The 24,004-nt window shown below is 42.2% G+C and overlaps 1 protein-coding gene across 3 annotated transcripts in view; it reads left to right on the top strand.

Annotated features, from left to right (window-relative positions):
- Positions 1-24,004, top strand: part of MCC (MCC regulator of WNT signaling pathway) — a 283,211-nt gene that overhangs the window by 182,319 nt on the left and 76,888 nt on the right. For all 3 annotated transcript variants that reach the window (XM_066603069.1, XM_066603071.1, XM_066603070.1), the window contains 2 exons: positions 5,668-5,810; positions 11,908-12,050. In XM_066603069.1, coding sequence (XP_066459166.1) covers positions 5,668-5,810; positions 11,908-12,050 — 286 coding nt within the window. The remainder of the gene's footprint in view (positions 1-5,667; positions 5,811-11,907; positions 12,051-24,004) is intronic.

The following is a 24,004-nucleotide window of genomic DNA, read 5'->3' as shown; positions in this document are numbered from 1 at the left end:
TTAATTGAAATGGTGCCCCATGGTGGGGGTGTGGGGTGGATAGCAAAGTCATTGTGTGAGTGTGATAGTGTCAAAACTTGCTGTAAACCCACGCATTGCTTAGACTGTCTGGAATAGTGCCAATCAAGTAATCCAGTAAGGATAGAAGCTGTAATGACAAAACTGGAGAGAATGCACAACCCTATTTCAATAGCAGTGACTTCCCTGGACTTCTGATCTGCATGATCTTTATAATATGAAAGGCAAGCACGATATGTACGCCGACACTTAAAGAGCCAGAATCTCTTCCTCCGTGCACGAAACTATTATCTCCACTATTTCTGGATATCATAGGAACATGTTTTTAGGGTGATAGTTTTGAGGTAGAAATAAGTGAAGCTATCAAAGCATCCCCTGCGGGCAAATGCTCTGGACCAGCTGGGTTCATACCTTCGTTCTTTTAGATTTTCAAGAGGTTCTTTCTTCTTTTCTTGCTAAGATTTTTAATCCGGTGTCCTCATCCTCTCCTTTCCTCTCCCCTAGCAATCCCTAATGGCCCATATTATGGTTATCATGAAGACAGGAAAAGATCCTTCCTTGTATGTGAGTTATCACCTCATGTCGCTAATCAATGTGGATGTTAAGACCTTTTTGAAGGTCTTGGCAAATAAGCTGAACTCTATTTTGCCATCCCTTATCCACAGTGATCAGGTAGGATTTGTCCAGGATCAGGAAGCGAGGGATAATACTAACATTCCTCCTATTGAATGGAGCTAAATCATTGGAGACCCCCTTCTGTCTACTTGCGGTGGATGCCGAAAAGGCCTTTGACCATGTGCACTGGGGCTTCCTTTACCCCTTCTTTAAGCAAATTGGCCTGGGCCCTACATTTTTTGGTAAAATTTCAGCTCTTTGTAGGGATCAGACGACTCAGGTTTGTAGTAATGGCCTCTTATCTGGGTCCCTCTCTATTCGGAATGGTACCCAGTAGGGGTGTCTGTTTCCCCCCTTGCTGTATGCTATTGTTATGGATCATTTAGCAGTGGCTCTTCAAAATAATCCCAGTGTACATGGTCTGCAACTCTGTCTGCAATACCATGAAACTTCTCTATACACTGATGATCTTCTTATGTATGTATCCCAGCCTCAAATGTCCTTTCCAGCAATTCTTCAAGAGGTTTTACGATTTGGTCACCTGAGTAATTTTAATGTTAACCTTACAAAGGCCGAGTTTCTTAATGTGTCTTGCCCTGCTAGAGAAGTAGATAGAGCGTTTATCCAGTCGGTTTGCTTTTAAATGGTAAACCTCTTCCATCCAGTATCTCAGGCGGCATACGGTATTTCTGCAGACCTATCAGTTGTACTAACTCAACTACGCCGGTTTACTAGAGCATATGACACATAGTAGGGTTACCATCTCAGGGTATCAAATTGTCATTGAGACACCAGGTCCACGACCAAGGTGGGGCGTAAGGAATATCTCTAAAGAGAGGAAAACTGAGGCATGATCTGGCCAAACTGCACTCCCAATGATGGCCGTAGGGCTTCAGCTTAAAGCATAGTGACACAGAAGAAAGAAGTCGACGTGGCTGTATGCTGGGGAAAAATATGAGTAACCTTTATTTTTTGGGTGCAACAGCCACCAAACAGTCTCCAACTGTAGTCCTCTATGAGCCTGGGTGATTAACTTTAAGTACAGGAGGGAGAGAGCCGGCTGCAGCAATGTATAGCTGGATTAAGAGGAAAATTAAAGTAGTTTCCCACCACGGTAAACCCTTCCATGAAGTCTACAAATGGCCAGGGTCCCCTACTGTAATCTCTGAGCACCCTCCCTACCCATAAGAACTAAGCTTGTGTAACAGCATGGGGAACGAAACGCTAAACAAAGTGAGGAGTGACTTAAGAATAAGTTGGCCTTCCAACAGACACTATAAGTACCTCCAAACTAAAACAGGGGTTACTGAAGAGGTGCAAGGCGCGCACACACACAACGACAGAGCCGCAGGGTAAATGATTGAACTAGGGGGTCCTTTTACTATAGCACAGGTGTGGATGCAAAGTCGGGAGGGTCGCAAAGTGACCACTACGCTAGAGGATGGCTTAGGTTATTGGGAGTATCTCATTTTCTGCAGGGTTAGTCCATTCAAGGACTGGGTAGAGGATGCCTTCACAAGCTCCCAGGGAGATCGGCCACTCTGGGAGGAAGATCTCTGGTAACTCCAGAGCAGAGAGGAATCCAGGCAAGTCGTCAGAGAACATAGGATGTAAGTAGAGCCAACGCGCACAATACCTGAAGGCGAAATTGGAAGCCCCAGGTGTAGGTTAGATGGCAGATTTTTTAAAGCATCGAGGAGAGTATGCAGGGCACATCTTTTCAGTAGGGTGAGGCATGATAAATTGTCATATGGAGACTGCGTGGGTAAAGGAGGGGTCCCAGAAATCTTTCTGTGCCCTTGCCTTTCGTCTGGTAGCATATATTGTAAATAAAATGTCCTGGAGTGGTGGGATGGTTGCAATATTCCTAGGTGGAGGACAGGAGCAAGACCACCACACATCCTCACTCCTCCATGGCCGGGCTATGCCCCCATGTTTTAGACTATAATAAAATTTCTCAGTATATCCGTCGTCGGGGTCTTTGGCTTTAAGTTAAGCTATGGATGCATATAATTCTTTAAATGGGTGCATTTAGGATAGCCTTTTTGGCTTCCGTCAGTTTAGGTACTGGTATGTTAGCTAGAGATGTTGAGGTTTGTGGCTCCTTCAGGGTTCCTTAGTATGCTGTGGCATAACATTTGCTCAATATTTAGCATACTTTTGTATGGATGGGTGTAAAGGGTTTCTTTTATACCTATTTAGAGGTCCTTTGACTAATCTAGACACTGCTTTATTTCCAAAAATAATTGAGCATCTCTGCGCGAGTAAGGGCCGGCTCACACAAACCTAGGTGTAAAACACTTTACCGCTGTGTGAGCCGGCGTTGTATAGGGCAGCGATTTTGCACTGTGCATGACCACGTATATTACGCACGCCATCATGTGCAGTTTGACTTTTTTTCAATTTCACGCTTTGTTGCTTAGTGACATTGTTTATAAACGCTGCACATATGCAATGTAATTTACACACAACGATTATAGCTCAAAATTCCTTCAAACAAGTGAATTTGTGCAATAATCACTACGTGCAAATACGAAGCAATCGTGCACTGTTCGTACATTTATCGTTTATCGCTGAGTTTTCACCTACATAAAAATGGTTGGTAGCTTGTTTGCTTTTTGCTTAGTTTAAATGTCATTTGTTCAGTGTTTGAAAGCTGAACAACTTGGGGGGAGGGGTGATTTTTTTTTTGCCTTTTCAAAACACAATGACTACTTGTTTAAGGCCCATTTAGACGGGACGAATGCCATGCAAATCATGCCCGACACTTGTCCCCGCATACACTCGCTCCTGTGCTATTGCACGGGAGCTAGTATCGCTGGCTCACTCACAGAGCGGCCAGCAGGGGGGCGGGGCAGCTGCAGGAGATTTTTCTCCTTGCTCTCCCCGCACCTTTCCATTGACTTAGCCTGGGTTCTCACACGCCGGATTCCCGGCGGAAATCTCGCGGTTTGGCCGCAGCAAAAAAAACGCAAGATTTCCGCCGGGAGACGCGCAGCTTCAAAACCCGCGGCACTTAGCTCGCTCTTCCTCTGCAGCCAGCGCTCCCATAGAGGAGAGCGCGGCCGCAGCAGAGGAAGAAAAAGAATCCGCATGCTGCGGCCGGCTAATCGGCGCCGCAATGCCGGCTTTGCCGCGGAGGATTTGCCGTCCCGTGTGGACGAGATTTCTCAGAAATCTCGTCCATATGGCTGGCTAATCCTGGGATTAGTGGCTGCTGGCGGATTTGCCGCGGCTAAATTCCGGACGGAATTTCCGTGGCAAATCCACCCCGTGTGAACCCAGCCTTAACATGGCGGCTGTTAAGTACGGAATGTTCAGTGTAAATAGCATCTGTTCAGTACTGAACAGCCGCTATGTTAAGTCAATGGAGAAGGGCAGGGGAGAGCGAGGAGAGAAATCTCATGCAGCCTCCCCACTGCGAGCCAGCGATACTAGCTCCCTTGCAACAGCACGAGAGGGAGTATGTGCGGGGGACAGGTGTTGGGTATCATTTGCATTTGGATGGGACCTAGAGAGCTCCATAGCCTGCTGCTAGTAAGACGGAGACCAAAGGTGCAAGCCTCGGTCTTCGTGTTAGCATGTTTCAGTTCTAATTTGGCTGGACAGAATAGTGTAGTCAACTACGTTGATCTGTCCAGCCAAAACGTAGGAATCCGATTTGAATCCTAAAACGGAAAACCAAGCTTTTAGGCAGTTTAGGCTTCCACTTTATTAACAGCTGCCTACGGAGTCATCCAGGTTCTGGGAGAATGCTGTTTTTTAGCCATTTTCTTCAGCCATTTAGCCCTGAGACAGAACACCCTCTTTCCAAACTGGGTTCCGAATGCAATATGAATGAAGCCTTAATTATAGGAACAGTCCTAATGTTATGGAAATGGCAATTAAGTGGTGGAAAATGTGTGACCCGCTTCACTGTTACTTCAAGAGTAAATTGCTATGTTACTTTTTATGCATTTTTATGTCTTTTAACATATTTTAACAAATGAATAGACAAAGCTGAAAATCCTAATGACAATATTAGTTTATCCATTGAAACAATTAGTGCTGGTGAGAACTAATTAATTATTAATTGCTGCATAGCTCTTAGAACAGACACAGTGCTTTGTTACATTAGGCAGCATTAATAAAGCGTGGCTATTAAACAACCGGCAATTATTTAAATACTGCTGAAATATCACTAGCCACATGGGATCATAGAGTCCTAGTCAGTGTAAGAAATATTTAGCCAGAGGGTGCAGATTAGCTGAGGTTAATGCGCCATTACTTTGGGGCAGATTTACGTTGCCTGTTTTTTTATACATTGTGCTGGTGTGAGGTATGATAAGAGGCTTGAGCTTCTTAATACATTTCGTGCATCCTTAGACCATCCATGCACCAAATCTGAAATTTACTTCAGCACACTGGTGTAGATTTCAGCTATAATTTATACCAGTTTCTTGAACAAATTACAGTAAATCTGACAGGCCCCCAAATGTTAAATCCCACTTGCTTTTTAAAAAAAAAAAAAAAAAAACAGAAGTGCCCAGCGTTTACATATGACAAGAGTATGACATTTAATGCACAAATTCTGTGCGCCAATATGTGCAGCTCTTACACACCAGGAATAAAAAGCATGGCATAAAAAGGGTTAATAAATGTGCCCCTTTGTGTGTCTCACTACATAGTTTTGAAAAGTTTCTAGAAAAGAAATATGGCTCAGAGGAGTCCTAAAATGTTGGTGCAAAATACTGGTCTAAAGCGAGCCAAAAGTGACTGTGTCTAGGAGCATGCGCCAACTCTCTCACACAGTGTGAGCTACTGTGATAAATTTGGCGTATCATCTGACTGCCTGGTCTGGTTTTAAGCTGTCTAAATTTAAGATGGTAATAATAAGTTTTTAAAAATTAAGAAAAAAAAAGGGGGGGGGGGAAATATTTTAGGTTTTGGAAACAAAAATACTATACATCCTTCCTTGTTCAGACCCTATAAATCTATTCTATAAGATGCAGATAATGTATTTGACGGTGTTAACTGTGCGCTTATTTTTCCTAGTGTGAACAGTCTCATCTGATGAGAGAACATGAGGATGTACAAGAGAGGACAACCTTACGATATGAGGAGAGGATCACTGAGCTCCACAGCATTATTGCAGAGTTAAACAAGAAGATTGACCGCCTCCAAGGGTCAACAATTAGGTATTTGTAATGTACCTGTTCTTTCTTGTTCTGTGATGAATTATTGCTCCACTGTTAAATGTGTTTAGTGGCAAACAGTCCTGGATTTTGGATTGTTCATATTTCATTTATCTTCATTTACACCTGTCCCATTTATTTGTTAATAATTTTAATGTACTACTTACAAATATCCCTCTGTCACTTTTTCTTTATGTGCTATACAGGATGTAGTCAAAAAGACTGATTAAGTGGCATATCTTTATGCTGGTGTTCTGTATTAAAATAACTGTAGCATACCTGAGTAAGGCAGCATGGATGCTCTACATGATGGTATGGTGCATGGACCCCTGAAGGCCCCTGGACCATGGAATTTCATTTTGACCCAGCTAAACCTAGTGATCATCCCACTCACAGTGACTCTTTCCAGAATGCATCGGGAATATGCAAATTATCTTCCCAGAGCCGCTTTTGGACGTCTTTATTCCTCTTAACGTGTATTGATAGCTGAATCTTCTGCAGGCGATGGTAGATGACTTCCTGAATGATCTGCCCCTATCGTAGTAGAAGGAAGCCACGTCGAGTACTCTTTCCTTACTTCAGTCATAGCAGCGATCCCACAGGACTAAGAGAGACTCCGAAAGCGGAATTCTGTTTCTTACATATTACTCTTCAACATTGCATTGGGTTTGACTCTCTATCTCTTACAGGGGCTACAACACAAAATTGAAATCCATGTTCCAGGGGCCTGTTGGCCATACCATCATGTAGCGCATTCATGCCTTCCTATTCAAGAACGCTATTGTTTCAATATAGGACACCAGTATTCAGATGCAGCACTGGATCAGTCTTTTTGACACTACCCTGTATATTTGAGTAATAATCTCCAAGCCTAGCAAAATGTTCTGCTCACACTAGTATTCGCAGATTCATCAGATGGGCCACCAAACTTTTCCAGCTCGAACAGAGCAGACTGCTGCACTATTTAGGGAAGAGGTGTATGATTGCTGGCGGTCTGACCGCTTTTGTAACTCTATATATCCTATGAAAGTTCTGACACTTGTGGTCCATTAGTAGGGAGAATGATCACATCCTCTAGTTCGTATGTTATTTCTGAAGGTAATACTGAATGGCTTCAAACTTTTCTTTTAAGCAGAAGTTGTTTATAGGCAGTTACAGGGCATGTCCTATTTTCTTAGTGTTCCCAGTATTACTAACCGTTTAATGTATATCATTACTCTGCTCCACAGAGCGCCATTGTTTGTAGTGTGGGGATTGTACAAGAAAGGCATCTAACCATGAAGAGGATATTAAGGGTGTTTCCTCTGGTGTTTCTTCTCTGATCGTTAGAGTTTATTTGAATTGTTGTTTTATCATTCCTAATTTCTAGTTATTACGGAACTCGAAGAGGAAAATAAGAGGGAGTGTGAAATCTTATCCATAATATAAACAGAGGCTGACAGGCACCAATTGTGTACTAATATATACAGACACCTGGGGCACCCATGATTGTGATGTGTGACATGGACAACTCCCCGCTTACTAATGGCTGATGATCTGGGAAAGGAAATGCGGAAAATTAAATATGTTACTGCGTCTGTGCCAATGCATAATATAGATGAACCACTCCCATTATGAACCATAAGTGTGTAATTGACTGCTTGACTTCCTATACTTACATAATGGTGGGTGTACTGAAACTACCAAGATCCATAGCATGTCAGCTCTAATGAGATTTAACCACCGAGTTGATACCACTCTTCTCATAGAGGTTCGGCTGCAGCTGGCCCAGAAGGTGTGAGGTTGTGCAGCAGGATTGGTATGATGGGGAAGTGAGGGGAAATGTTATTTGTATCAGCAGGGTGATTGCCGTGGCATGTCTATGAAAGAAGCTTTAAACAGGCATAACAGAAGGAGGATTTGTCTTTGCCTGAGGATAAAGAATGATATCCATTAGAAGATCAAAGAGTAAAAGTACATGTGTTTTCTGCTAACTTCTAAATGATCTTTCGACCAGGATGAGTCTTGAGGCTATTGTATAAAACAATAGTTTTTAACATGGACACTTGGTTATTTCTATTTTATAATTCTGGAGCTCTTCAAAACTTTTTACTAGCCGCAACTGTAGTTTATTTTACTTAAAGGAGTAGTCTGGAGCCTTCACTATTGATGACCTATCCTCAGGATAGGTCATCAATAGTTGATTGGCCGGGGTCCACTACTAAAGATCCCTGCTGTTCAGTTGACTGTCAGACCCGCTATCAGTACAGATAGTGCTGTCTGTTTTGCAGCAGCCTGGTTTGGTACTGCAAATACAACTCCCATTAAATTCAATATCAGCTGTGCCTACAGTACCAAACTGAGCTACTGCAATGCTGTCAGTGCTAAGTGCTTCCAGCACTGTAGCAGGCCCAGCGGACAACCCAATAATTCTTTTCCTTTACTAGATCTTTGCTGTTACAGTTGTCTAGACTACTCATAAATGTTCAATGTTGCCGGATGAAGGACAAACAATCTTTCACTGGACGAATAATCTTTCGCTACGATGGCCGACTGTGCCATGTACAACAAAGTGCTAGCAACTATTAGACTAAAGCAAGGCCAACGTCTTTCCAGATGATAACAGTATGTTAACATGATCGTTTGTTGGTAAATTTCAGCCAACAAATGATTGTTTTGGTTAAGTGTTGACTAAAGGCTGGTTTAGACGGGACGAGTGTTGGGCAAACGATGCCCGACACACTTCCCCGCACATACTAGCTACCGTGCACCTGCACGGAAGCTAGTGTCGTTAGCTCTCAGCGGGGAGGCTGGAGGAGATTTCTCTCCTCTCGCTCCCCTGCCCCTCTCTATTGACATAACATAGTGTCCATTCAGTACTGAATGGCTGCTATTTACACTGAGTGATCAGTGATCAGCCCATCGTCCATCATTTATGCTGCATAAACTGATGACACCTCGTTTAATGTAACTTGTGGCCGTTCAGTACTGATCGGCTGCTGTGTTATGTCAATGGAGAACAGTGGGGGAGCAAGAGGAGAGAAATCTCCTGCTGCCACCACCCTGCTGGACGCTCTGTGAGCGAGCCAGCAGTTACTCCCATGCAGGAGCACGGGAGCGAGGACACATAGGGACAAGTGTCGGTTATCGTTTGCCTGACATTCGTCCTGTGTAAACCAGCCATAAAACACTATCTGTTGATAAGATTTCTTTATACTACTCTTAGGGCGTTGTAAGAATGACAGTGTTATCTCCTGAGCTTCCTGCCTGTGCATGTAATGTCACTGATTTATTGGATAAATGGCACCACTCAAACTGTGAAAATATACTTATGACACGTGTCCAGTGTATGATTCCTATTTACACGTGAAATAATACTCAAAGAATTTTAATTGTGGGTTTACATGGGACAGCTGGCAGGGCATATGCGCCCTACAATCTTCCCAACAACAATCCCTCCTGTGCTTTCACACAAGAGGAGTAATTCAATGAATGAAGGTGAAGCGCGCTGGATATCTTTTTTTCCAGACGCCTCCATCCAAATGGAACAGGCAGTTGTTCCAAGATTAAATCACTCCTGTCTGTGAGAAGTCGCTCACTAGTCGCTCCGATTTAGTGAGCTGAACTAAAGCAACTGAGTAATTTCTCACTGAGTGTGCAGACTGTAGGGCGAACAGCGAAAATCGTTGTTTCATGCCATTATTTGGGTGGTAATTGCCGCGTATAAAGGTACCATACCATGTTAAAGCCATATATTCTCTCTCTAATGGACACACTCCTGCTTTTTACTGTGAAAAATCACACATGGAGAAAAATGAACCTAATTTTCACTATATGGAATTATACCTTTTACCATTCAAACACTTTTTTACACTTTTGTCTTTAGTTCTGTTGTATTGGTTTTATAGAAAAAAATATAGAAAAATGTTTTTGTTATTGACTCCCAACAAATTACGTGAGATTTTTCTGATTGCTAAAAATTATTTATGACCCAGTTGGCACATGTCAAATTGGTATTCCCATCTGGGAATCCACGGGATATTCAGGATACTCCGTAAAAGTCTGATAGATGAGAATCCCACCTCTGGGACCCCCTACCTATCACAAGATCAGGTCCCCACCACCTCATGCCCAGCTGTATGTGGTGACCAGGAGTGTTTGGGTGTACAGAAATAACCAAGCAGGCTTTGCTATGGTGTTTCTGTAACTCCCATAGAAGTCAAAAGAAGTGGCACAAACTGCAAAGCACAGTGAGCTATGCTGTTTCCATAACTTGGAAGTAACAGAAGCAGATTTGTTGCAGAAATGTCTGTGACCATGTCGTTGAATGAAGGAGATTTGGGTGTATTTTCACTCTGGGATTCGGAGCACGTGATCGCCTCCAGATCCCGCAGCATAGGACATGCTAAGCACTACCAGTGCTGACCAGGTTTTGTGCATTCTAGTTTATCTGCTTTACCTTGGCGTAAGAACAGAATGTCTCTCCAATGGGCACGATCGTCTAAGACATGTCTAGATATTGTCCTAGAATTTTTTTTCTAACATTTTAGTTAGCCATGTACAGCCATTTTTAAAGTATACCTGAGTTTTCAGATAATAAAGTTGCCATGTGTGTACATGAGTACCCCTCTTTCTGGCTGTTATATGACTTACGTCCTCCATTTTCCCCTGTGCAGGGTGTAGATCTGATTATCTATCCTTTCAGGACTGGTAGGAGGAGCTGCTGCTGTGCAATGTGCACTATGTTCTATAGACTGTACACAGAAAACTGCAAAGCTCTTGCTTTCTAAATACCTATTACACACACAGGCTAAACCTCATCATATAAGAGTGTACAGAGTGATTTAGCAGGTACATGTGTAAAAAACAGCAGAAGATCTTGCCATTAGCTCTACTTGCAGCTTTCTGTGTATCCTTCCCTCTGTTCTCTGCTGTCTACATACAGTTTAATGAGCAGAATGACTCATTCCCAGCTCTAATGTCCTAGCATTCCATTGTCAATGAAGAACTAATAGACAGTGGACTGCAAATTATGGGGAAGGAGAGACATCACTTTAGTAAATAAGCACATAGTAGTTTTTCTAATTCACACTGGCTATCATATAAAGCACAAGTTGTTTGAAAAGTTAGTGCCCATTTAAATGGAAGGTGTCATCAGAAAATGACTTCTTATATAAATAAAGTTTCAATGTTAAACCTTTTTTATGTAATTCCTTTCATTCAATTTTTAAAAAATTTCAATATCACGATCTAGAAATTTAAAAAAGAATCCCAAAGTTTATACAGTTTTCACACTGTACATTAAGCCTTGGGTGTAATGCCCATGGTTTCTGACGCGTTATCCTGCAGTTCTTAGGTTCGACTGAACCTAATAGCTCAATGTTCACGCTGCGGAATTCCACATTGTGAAAGAAACAGCAGCATGTTCTAATTGCCGTGGAAAAACGCTCGTCTGGCTCCCATTGTAGTCAATGGAAGCCGCCTTTCTCACGATACTTCCATTGTGAGCACAGCAGAAGTATCGCGTGATTACGCATCACCGCCGACCACGTCATCGCCTATTGCTAGCGCATCATGCGCTGTACTGCGTAAATGCGCCGGCTCGCTAGGTGGGACTCGAGAGGCGGATCCGGAGAAGTGAGTATGGGGTCTTTGGCGGGCGCCATGATGGACTCCGCTGCGATATTCCGCTGGCAGAGTCCGTCACAGCCGTGGGCATAAGGCCTTTATAGTCTAAGGTTTCCTGTTGTATAGTGAGAACTTTTCAGTAGTCATCTCAGTGTCTGTCTATCGATATAGCTATATCTGTATATCAGAGTCCTATAGAAGTCAGTAAATAGGTGATTGTGTCTATGGCCCATGAGGCTGCTCTAAAGCATATCTCTGAATGCTGTAAATATTAACTGCTGCTCAGGGAAGATGAACGTGATAAGTTCCTTGTATTGCTTTACAGAACACGCAGAATATCTATAACACTATTATTTAAAGTTTGTGAATCGGTTTACTTAGGGGAAAAAAGTTTGTTTATCCTTGGCAATCAGTGGTTGAACTTGAAGGAGACTCGCCACTTTAAACCTATTCGTAGAACTGTTGCTCACACTGTGCACTCTCTCTTTGGCAGGGAAGAAGATGAGTATTCTGAGCTGCGGTCTGAACACAGTCACAGCCAGCTTGAAGCCAATGATGACTCTCGCAGCATGGACCAAGACCAGACCTCTGTCTCTGTGCAAGAGAATCAGTCCACAATGGTCACAGTGGATATGGGTGAGGATATAGTTTTCTATATATCACAATATGCTAGTTTGACATCAGAACAGCAAAGTTACATCCACTAAAATAACTAGGGTTGGAGGTAGGTTGGTTTTATGCTTACTGTGTAATCGTTTGCTTGACATATTCTTGGATTCACAACTGCTATTTTATCTCTTTCAATTAAAAGTTTAATAATGTTACTATACTGTTGCTTATATCCTACAGATCATGAATTAGAACTCCTATTGTAACCCATTGGTATCTATAGCTGCATTCACAATTATTCAGGCTTCAGGGGCTTTTACAGCGACAGATGATCATGAACGATCATGGGATGTGCTGCCAGCAGGGATGAATCAGCGGGGAATTGGCGGGGGTGGGGGATTATTTCCATATTGCTGGGATCGGCCTGTGTGAGGGGCAATCAAATGTCTGTCTCTTTGAGTGACACTTGTCATCAGGATATAATTAATGCATTTGAAAGGACCCTTTTAGAACTGAAATATACCAATATTTTCTTTTGGCCCATTGCCAGACCATTATCATTGTGAGAAGTATGGTCAATGGCATTATGAAGAGTAATGTCAGGTACGGAGACAAACTTACCCAGGATGCAGTGCGGCAAGTTGCATTTCATTATTACACCTCAGTTAACCCCTTAAAGGGGTTGTCTCGCGCCGAAACGCTTTTTTTTTTTTTTTTCAATAGGCCCCCCTGTTCGGCGCGAGACAAACCCAAGGGATGGGTTAAAAAAAAAAAAATATATATATATATATATATTACTTACCTGAATCCCCGCTCTTCGACGACTTCTTTCTTCCTTCTCCAAGATGGCCGCCGGGATCTTCACCCACGATGCACCGCGGGTCTTCTCCCATGGTGCACCGTGGGCTCTGTGCGGTCCATTGCCGATTCCAGCCTCCTGATTGGCTGGAATCGGCACACGTGACGGGGCGGAGCTACGATGACGACGCGGGACCAGCTCTCCGGCACGAGCGGCCCCATTCACCAGGCAGAAGACCGGACTGCGCAAGCGCGTCTAAAAACGCCAGAAGACAGCGAATTTCGACGGATCCATGGCGTCGGGGACGTTGGCAACGGAGCAGGTAAGTGAATAACTTCTGTATGGCTCATAATTAATGCACCATGTATATTACAAAGTGCATTAATATGGCCATATAGAAGTGTATGACCCCACTTGCTGCCGCAAGACAACCCCTTTAAGAATGAAGTTCTTAACCAATTCCAATAAAAACCAGTAGAACAGTGAATGCAGCTTTGGGTTATTGGACATTGTGGAACCCAGAATCAGTAAAGCGAAATAGCAGTTTCCATTGCCACTGTCCACATATAGACTGAGATTAGGAATTTGCCATATTCTGCTTTAGGGATATGGAAGAAATAGAGCCCTAATGCCGGTTTTCATCTTTAGTTTTACAGAGTAAGGCCATACTGTGTTGAGAAAAATGTCTACATTTACTGAGATGAATATTTTTGGGTTTTGCTATATAGCTCTTCTGGTAATAGGAATAGACCTTATCTAATTAAACCTTCTGATGAATATTAATCATGGCAAGGCAAAGGATTTGGCATCCAAGGTAGAAATTTCCAGACTACACCCATCCCTCTAGGCTTACCTCTAAATAAGGTGCAGTCCCACGGTCAAATACAGCTTAGGGGGTTTAGATCTTTTTTACGCTTCCCTGCATACTAATGATCTTGATCAGATTACAAGCGAATGCAGCGTAATTATAAAAACAGGTGGAGGAGGACATGTTGAAGGTTTAGATGTTCAGAAAGCATCGTTTTGTCAAGCTGCCAAGTTGACGTTTTTCACACAGAGAAAAATATGTAATTTCTTCCAAACCAAATGACCAGGCAGAATTAATTACGAGGAGACGTCAATTTTTAACATCAGGAAGCATATTCATTTTACGAGTTATTGTAATTGAAAAATCAATATGCTTTTTTGAAATTGAGCCTGGTATGCCATCTATTCAGTGCTACATTTCCACCTGGAATGGTACTGGCCTCCAGGACCCCTTGCCTTTTCCACTCTACACGAGGCAGTTTTTAGCTAACCTAAACCCCCTCGAACTCTTGGCTCCCCGGTCCTGTAGAGCGGCTCTTCTTGCTCTTTGGTTTTGTTTCTTTTCATTTGTTAGATAACATTTTCCGTTCATTATAAGGGTAATAAATATCATCTGTGTTCGTCTCTTTGAGTTTCTCCTTCTGGAACACTGACAGCGTATCTGGGATTTGACGTACATTTTCAGGTTTTGAGTGGCAGCTGTCACCAAGTGTTTTGCTCCGATTTCTTAATGTCTGTCTAAATAATCGCTTTATATTTGCTGGAAGCCATTTGATCTGATGTGCTGATGACTTGCAAGCTTGATTATCATACCTTGCACACAAAATGCAAAGATCAATTCATAGAACTCCACCTTACTTTTAACCCCTTAGTGACCACCCCATAGTGTTTTTATGTCCTAGCTTGCTGGGTCATAATCCCCATAAATGTAAAAACATGCTTCCTCCTGGGATTAAAACCCTGCAGGCTGTGGACGTGACAGCTCCATGCTGTCGGTTACCGCAAGTAGCTGACAACCTGGAGCTGTCATCCCAGGCTGCGGGACCCCATCCCTGGTCACATGATCGCTAGAGTTTACCGAATGCCGGTGATCATATGAAAGTCAATAAGTAAAAAAAAAAAAAAAAAGTTAAAGATTCAGCTGCCCTGTATTGTATTTACATGTTTGTTGATGTGTTTTTCATTCACATTTTACTTGTAAAATCTGAGTGGCCGAAGTCTGCATAAAACCTCCCATGTAGAGTCATGGTTCCGACTATATCTAGTCATATATCAATTGTATCACATGCAGCAGAATTTTGCTTCATACAGATTCTGCAAAGGGTGAAATGTCTGACAAAAAACACTCAACATACTGCATGCTGTCAGCGCTGTAATACACAGAGGTCAGAGCTAAAACAGTGGAAGTTCCTGCGCTGACCTCTGTGTAGTGGCTGGCGCTTGTAACTGCAAGCACAGCTCACTTTGATTTCAACCTCTGTGTATTTTCGGCGCTGACGGCATGCACCCACTTAGCTGAACGATTGGGGTCCCGAGCTACTTACCCTAAACGATCAACTATTGATGGCCTTTCCTAAGGATAGGTCATCAATAGCATTCTGCCTTGAAAACCCCTTTAGGTGGAAAATGCAGACGGCTGGGTCGGATTCTACTGAGAGAATTCTCGCAGCGGGATGCGACTCGCGGCTTACCTCCTCCAGCGTCTTCTTTCTGCTCTGCGAGGTGCCAGCATTGCAGAGCCGGCGCGTCAGTGATGATGTTTCTGTGCGGCCTCTGCGAGGCCGCACAGAATTTGGACGTGCTGCGATTTGTTTACATGCGAGTTTTTATGCAGTCAAATCACAGCTGTCTGCATTCGATTGCATAAACCAAATCAATCCTATGGCAGCGTGTATGGGCGGAAATTCTATGGGAAATCACGTCGCGGAAATTCCGCCAGTGTGCATCCATCTTTAGGGAATGATAACGGGGACCAAAATATTAAATGCATAGTATTTTACAATAAACACATAATGTAGTTACAGTCGCTAGAGACTGAACGGTTGCTGAATCATGTCTAGCCCCGCACCATATGTAGAATATTTGCTTAGGTAATTCAAGGACAAACTAACCAGGGCTGGAGGAATTCCTTCTTTTAGCTGGAGGTATCTTTTAACAGTGGCAATAGAAATTCTCTTAATTGACTCCTTAAAGACTGTTCTACACTTCAAAGATGAAAATGAAGGATATTATTAAGGATATTCTTAAAATAATCCATTCTTTTCTTTGGCTGACACATTGCATAGCTAAATATTCCCAAGTACCATTGTTACCCATCATTTCTGTGGACTAATAAGGTTACTGCAGTTCTTGGCACCACGTTGTGTCTTTCCCTGATTGTTTCCATTGTGGAAAGTATGTTTTTGCTCTTGCCAAATATAAGAAAGTATGCTGAGCATATGTACATGAGTTTTACATTACTGTCACATATTGAACTATTTGTCACATTGTTCTTTTATTGAGTGGAGAATTCTGTCCAGTTAGCTTTAAACTCGCACAGAATTCTAGGTTCCCATCTTATTTCTTTTGTTTTTCATAATGATATAAAATCTGCACATTTTTCTCTTCTTGGGAAGAAGCAGAATGGAATTTTACTTTACTGTAACCTGACCTTATTAACTAGGGTCATAGCCATTATTAAACGAGCTGTCCCAAATGGACAGCACCCTCTGTTAGGCAGGCCATAGTCTGTCAAATAGCTGATTGCCACAAAATCCAGCAGCTAGAATCCCTGGCTGAACCTGACTGCTGGCAATCAGCTGTTAGTGACCGCGCATTCCCATACGGTTGGTTCCACATCTACAGCAGGCATTTCGCTTTCCTGCTCTATTTGGGGAGCTGGGAAGGGTAATCCGCAAGGCCGAATGGTTCTGTCTTTGGACGGAACCGAACAGCTTAGGGTGGCCCTTATTGACTATAATGGGGTCTGCTCGCTTTCCGCCCAGCTGCCCAGCTTTTGGGCGAAAGGAAAAGCGCTGCATGAAGTGCTTTTTCTTCCAGTGTTTTCACCCGGATCTGCAATGGAACCTCCAGCCTTACATTCATATGACTCGGCACCTATAACAAGTAGGCCCCTACCTCGGATTACACAAGAATGGTTGCTATAGTTAGGTGCTAGTATTTTAATAATAATGTTATTTTTGTTTGCACTTTTCAAGTCTTTCTTACTTATTATTTAGATTGTGGAGCTATTCATGATATTTTAATATGTTGATATCCCCAAATTATTCTTCACCTTTTTTAGTGCCTTGGGTACTAGGTGAGCACTATTATATTGCTTTTCAGTTTAGTTATTTATCTGTTGTTTTCGTTGTTATTTTGTCTTCTTTATGCTACGTGTCGGCCGATCTCTGTCTGCCATGAAGACAGCACAGCTGTTTTTTCTATCAAAATGTGTTTATTCAGGATTTTAAACATACAGGTTAGCAAGTGGTTAACATGCATAAGAGGTATTAACTATCCCGAGGTCTGGTTGGCAGTACAGTAGAGGGGTAGCACAGCTGTTTTTTGTTTGCACACCACTCCTTTCACTATTTCCTCGGTAAATGTTGGGGGCTTGAACAGTCCATTTAAACGCAGTTCGTTATGGCGTGAAGCCCCCAAGCTACATGCTGACGTATCTTTTTTGCTCAAGAAACGCTTTTTATGAAAGATAAACCCCCTAATTTCTCTCACCATCATTATTGTTTTTTTTTTTTTGCTTCAAATCCCGATAGAAAAAAAGAGGGAGTATCCATTGCAAACAGTAATTTAGTATCATTTTCTCAGAAGGATTTATACGTCATTTCGTAATTCTTGTTTGTGATTAATAATGCCCCTTTCACTTCAGTGAATGTATATCTCCCGCATAAGAGACAGCAGATTCTTTCAAAACGTGAGAAAAATCTAGCGCAAGATTTGAAAGGGCACCTCAATAATTGGGGGTGATGTCAATTCCGTTTTAGATCCGTTCCTGAACTTCACTTCTGGATCTAGACTGCCTTCCCCTATACTTCTGCTTTTGCAGAAAGAGCAATTGTGTGATGTTTGGTGCTGTCTTCATGGCTCTGAGGAAGACTATACTTTTTTTTATTTTTGCCTCTTTCTTCCTATTCAAGAATTTGGCCTCTAACAGGAATCAATAACAAAGAACAGAGGGTTAAGGAGAGGTTATATGGTCAAGATCAGAACCATTACTTGGTTGGATCATGCCCCAGTATCTATATCACTTCACGAGAAGTCCCCCAAACTTCCATCTTTTCACTTCGTTATTATTTCCCATATCTCTGTAGCAAATAATTTCAATAAAGAAAACATAAAAAAATAATAAAAGTCTAGTTGATTGAACTTTTGCTAATGTGCTCGGTGGGATTGTTGCAAATGCTGACAATGAACATGGTGTGAATTTGTCCTGAAAGTGCTCACACGGTTTAGAAATAAACTGTTACTTGAAATGTATCCTGACTTTATACTGAAATCACTGTCACCCTGTTTTATGGAGTGCCCATATCCTCCAACTTGCTCTGACTTTAGGACTATTACGGTTTGCGAGCTGCGGTATTACAATGCGTAACTTTATGTAAATAGTAGTTGTGAAGGTGTCTGAGAATGCTGGGATGTGGGCTTTATTAGCAGCTGGTTCCTTAAAGGGGTTGTCTCGCGGCAAACATCAAAATTTTACATTAGCCCATTCCCCCTGTAACCCCCCTGGCATAAAATAGCATTTTAAAGCGGGTTTTGAACCGCTTGCTACTCACCGATGTGATGAAAGATGAACTTATAAAATTCTTCTCCCAAGATGGCCACCGGTCCTTTCCCAGGGATGCACTGCGGTTTTCTCCCATGGTGCACCATGGGCTCTGTGCGTTCCATTGCCTATTCCAGCCTCCTGATTGGCTGGAATCGGCATGTGACGGGGCGGAGCTACGCGATGACGCATAGAAGGGGGCGGAGCCAGAACGCCGCTCGTGCCCGGACCGTCCAGAAGAGAGAAGACCCTTCTGCGCAAGCGCGTCTAAAAAAGCAAGAAGACCCCGAAATTAGACGGAGCCATAGAGACGGGGACGCCAGCAACGGAGCAGGTAAGTGAATAACTTCTGTATGTAATATACATCGTGCATTAAATATGAGCCAAAGTGCATTAATATGGCCATACAGAAGTGTATAACCCCGCTTGCTGCCGTGGGACAACCCCTTTAAGCGTTAGTAGTCACAGCCTTCTACCAGATCTCTGTCTTGTATCCTCGAGTTTACGGATATTTAACAACTCCCGAGTAGATGACTTTGATCAAATGTTCTCCATTTGCAGTAAGAGTTCTCATTTAGTTGACGTCATCTGAACGGTTATGGGTCCAGGGTTATTTATTGCGTATTTTGGCTGTAGTATAGAAAGTATGCAGAAAATTATTGGCCCCAAGTAGTTGAGAATATCTAACGGCACATAATTGGACAATGAAAGCACTGATTCTTCAGCAGACCTTAAAGTATAGTACCTATTTATTTTCTTAAGCCAACACCACAAAGTCGTCATAAATTAATCTCTGCCTTAGCCTCTAAACTGACGATTTAGCAAAACTGCCATTACCAAAAGCTTTTGCTATATTTATTTAGCTAAATCTCCCAACCCAGCCACTGCTATGAGCGTCTATTTCACAGTATATGCCTGAAACCTCAAGCCCGTATCAAATATATGCTGTGCTTTCTGAAGGGTGAAAGTCACGCTGCAGATTTTCTTCATTTTGCAACCACCAAGCAAAACCTGATACATTACAATTTACTTAAACCATCATCAAAATCATGAAACCTCTCACATTAAAGCCTCAGTCCTTTGGGGAATAGCTGGCTGTGTGCTAGAAACCTCACCAGCTGGTCTACCTAAACTCTTCATCATGCCATCAGCTGCATGATGACAAAATCGGCATTCCAATTGCTTGTATTAAATGTCCCAATTATTACTGCCTAAACCATCCTGACCCTGCTTCTAGACCTTTCTTACAAATCAATTTACACTTGCACAATGATGAAAGCTATCAACATTTAACGTGCTTCTCTTCTGGGGTATATGTGGTCTTTCCTTGGCTCTGTGTCAGGTTTTAGAAAATGCAGTTTCCTATGCTTAAGGCACGTGACTCTGTATAGAACTTGGAGGGTTTAAACACATATATGCTAAGAGTTCAGATAGTCAAGCTCTTGTTTCTGGCCCAGATCAGCAACTTAATGTGCTAGCAGGTTTAGCAGAGTTGAAGGGGTTAGTCTGGTCCCTCAGACATTTTTGAAATGTAGGGTGAAGAAGAAAAAAGAGTCACAAACTCCTCACATGATCCCCAACTGCTTCTCTTCCATCGGTGCCAGGTTGCTAGTGATGACATCACTAATACTGGTAGCATGTGAATGCTACAGCCAATCATCTGTTTACTTTGTCTGGTGATTAGCTGTATAGATCACATATTCTGCCAACTGGACAGCATCACTGCTGCAGATGGAACCCGAGAGTGGTGGAGGGGGGAAGGGGTTGGGTGAGGTAAGGTTAACTTTATTTTCCACCACCCTGAACAAGATACAAAAAATGTTTTGGGAGCCTGAGAATAACTTTAAGGTTCAATGGAAAATTTCTGAAGGAAAATGCCTATAGTAAAAAGTCCATGGCCATGAGTGCTCACAGGAAAATGTGCCCACATGGAAATTTGCCAACATAGAAAGTTTCCCACATGAAGAATTGCCCACACAGAAATTTGCCTACTTGTAAATTTGCTCACACATGTTTTTTTTGCAGCACTGCAAAGCTATGGCTCTGTGATATTTTAGGTGCAAGGTGTAATATAATTGTTATTTTGTGTTGACTTAGCACAAAAATTATAAGGATCCGTGCTTTGAGGGGTTCAGCGGCACGAGCCAGCCACCAGTTCCAAGAGGAGTATCTATCATTGACTGGCAAATTATTGTGCTAGCTAGGATGGGGATGGGCCTTCTACATATATTGAGTGCATAGCTGGTAGAGATCCTCTGTTTCCTATAAGAAGTTGGAGTCCTCATGATGTAGCCCTGGAACAATCACTAAAAACTACAAACTGTTGTGAAAGATTTGAAAATGCACTGAAATCCCTATTCCTTTGCAGTGATCCCAGCGTCTGGTTTCTGTGTGATGGATTGCAGGGGGGGGGGGGGGGGGGGGGGGGGGGGGGCGGTGACCTGGCTTGCCACAAATTACCACTGGGGTATGGGCAGTTTCGGCAGAAGAGGTTATGAGCTGCAGAGGCCTTTCCATGGTTGCACCAATTACTGATTTAGCAACATAATTGACTCACATTGTGCTTATTTTAATGTTTTACTGGGTTCAGGAGATACATTTTCAATGGAAATGAACATGGGTATTAAAAATTTTGGCATGTACTACCATATGACCATGGATGATCCCAGGCATCTCCATGCTCTGACTGGTGAAAAAGAGATTTAAAACTGTGAAATATCGAATATATATTTTAGCTGCAGAGTTCCCTCATTAACTTCCCTCCATGCTGTGTTATGTCTGTGGGCACAGTCTGAGCATGTCCTTATTAAACCATGTGCTATGCATTTTAAAAGTTTACAAAATGAAGCTTGCGAATACCTGATAACACTGATATATAATATCATGATTTATGGTAATTTGTTGTAAGCTGTTAGCTAATATCAACTGAAAGGAAAAAAATTAAAACAACATATCCCTGATCCTCACTTTGTGTAATATTCTGCGTGGTTGCCTCTTCAACTTGCATTCCTTGTGCGGAACATCTTAGACTTTGATCTGTTCTTTCTTGTCAATGAAAGGTAAATGTATAATTAGTTCTAACACAAGCCCTGTCATGCCATGGTTCCAGTTCACTGTTTTGGCAGCACGGGTGAGGTTATTACAAGTTCTATTACGTTGGTTCGGGCCACCCTGCTTTAGATTAAAAGTGGAACAGATGGAAAAGAGCGATGACAGCTCGGCTGATGCTGCGTGCAGAGCTTTGCATTATACATGTTGCGTAGAGAAGGCTTGGTAGTCTCTTGCTTACTACATGAAGAATGCAAAGGGCACAAGAGAGCGCAGATGTCAGTTTTGTCATTAGGGGAATTTGAGAAGGGCAAGAGAAAACATAGGTTTGCATTACGTTCCGCACTTTGGTTAAGCGTGCCTTAAAGAGCAATTGTTTCAAAACAGACTATTAAAATATTTATCACAGTTGTTGTTGCGTTACATTTTTTTTCTTGGAAGAACACCATGATGCAATGTAGCAGTTTTATACAAACTGGATATGAAACACGGTCAGTCCAGTTACATTTTAATGATTGCTGAACGTAGTTAACATAACATGCTTTCTTGAAATGTATAGCTATTAAAAGTACAAGGTATCCAACTTTATTGGCCTGTGTATTACATATAACTCAAATTTCAAAACTACAGAATTTACTCTAAGAATTTTACACATTTTTGAAAATACTTTATTTGTATTGCTTAAGTAAGCTTTCCATTTTTAGGAAAGTACCTATTTTGTATTGCATTGTACTTGAGACTAGAAATGTCACATCAAGCTCTAGCTTGTCAGCCATATATTGAAATCTGTCTGTTTTTATAAAAAAGAAGAAAAAATAGATTGCCCCATTGATGACTGGCGATTTAACTATTATCGTACAGGTATTGTCAGTGTAGAGTAGACCTAAAGATCCTTTAACATCGGCCAGAGTTTGTAAACGACTGGTCATCTGATGTTTGTTCGTTCACCTGATCGTTTTCCTGTGTAGGTATGGGAGAAGTTGGCTGACAAACAAGCAAACACTTTTTTTTTATGCATCTCCAACATGAGGTCCCCATCGTAAAGGTTTGATTCTCATTTACAATGCATCTCTTTGTTTTATGGTACCATATGGAAAAACTATAAAACTACGCAAATGGTGTAGAGGGAATTATAAGTAAAACATGTTCTCAAGTATTTCAGTATATTCCCCTGTATGCTCAGCAGTTGTGCGTCACCCATACTATACTTGATGTATTACACAGAACAATTGTGAATGATCTTACCTCTTGCTACCTTACCTCTTGCTACCTTACCTCTTAACCCTATGTGATGTAAGTTTACGTCCTGGACAACTGCTACTTGCCATAACTATCTTATGCCATCGGCCTCGGGAGACAGCTGTGACTGAGCTTCCCTACGTGGGTAGACTCCCTCCATCCACGCTGCTGCCGGGTCGGGCAGTACAGCGTTGGTCCACGACTGGCTTTTCCAATAAACACAGTCCCCTGCTGGATTTCGGGTGGACCCGAAAGGGGCTGTTGGGTCTCAGAAACCCCCCTATGTATGTGGGGAACAAAGGAGCAGGACAGTAGGGTCTTTTGAAAGGGGAAGATTCACCCTATTCTCTGGACATTGCAGGAGCAAACGGATCCAGAGAATGGGTCTGAGGTAGCATCTCTGGACGTCTGGTGGGCTACTTTTGATGAACATTTACCAAGCGGAGAATAAAAATCTTATAAATTCCTTAAAAGATTGTCTTCATAAATGACTCTATTTGCCGAATTAACTGTCTTTTTTTAAAAATGCTTTTACTACCAGAAACATTATAGTGCTACTACTCCACCATGTCCAGTGTAATTTTCATTGTGACTTTCTATACTGTCTCCTAGTAGCTACAACCTATGATAAACTCTATCCCTGTTTTCTACCAAATACTGTGGACTATGCCTGATTTTACTAAATTTCATACAACACATGGGTGGTCTTGGATGAAAATGTTCATCTAGGCCACAGTCCAGCCGGACTTCTGCACTACTTAGCACGGCTCACTTCTCTAGCATATTTTAACATTTACCTGTGAAAATGACCAGAAACCAAGTGAAAACCCCAGAGACTCCTAGTGCAATCTTCCCTCATAAACCCCAATTCAGGGCACGTTTCCAGAACTATTTGTATCCCAATACCAGGCTCATTTAACCCCACCATCTGGCCCGTCGACACTAGAACCAATTCACTTCATCCTCAACAAAGCCAGGATAATGATCTCTTTGATCATACGGGACCACAGTCTGTTTTACTTATTCAAATTAAAGCCATCTTTAAGGAAGAACTGTCCATGGCTCTCAAGAACTTTGCGGATCAGATAAAGAACTTGGACCATCAAACAGATGATCTGAAACGCAATAAGGATAATGATGATGATGGAAGAAAAAAAAAATTGAATCAAGGAGCTAGAGTCCAATTAGAATTAATGGAAGCTAAAAATGAGGACCTTGAAAATGGATCCTGATGATCCAATATGTACATCTGGGGACTCCTAGAGACAATAACTGCTTTTAAAATAAATGGGACTTAATCTCTTCTCTGTACTCTTTCCTAAC

The sequence above is a fragment of the Eleutherodactylus coqui genome, chromosome 5 (assembly GCF_035609145.1).
Source record: "Eleutherodactylus coqui strain aEleCoq1 chromosome 5, aEleCoq1.hap1, whole genome shotgun sequence".
Classification (NCBI taxonomy): domain Eukaryota; kingdom Metazoa; phylum Chordata; class Amphibia; order Anura; family Eleutherodactylidae; genus Eleutherodactylus; species Eleutherodactylus coqui.
The sequence above is the reverse complement of the archived record's forward strand: the minus strand, read 5'-3'. Positions and strand labels throughout refer to the sequence as shown.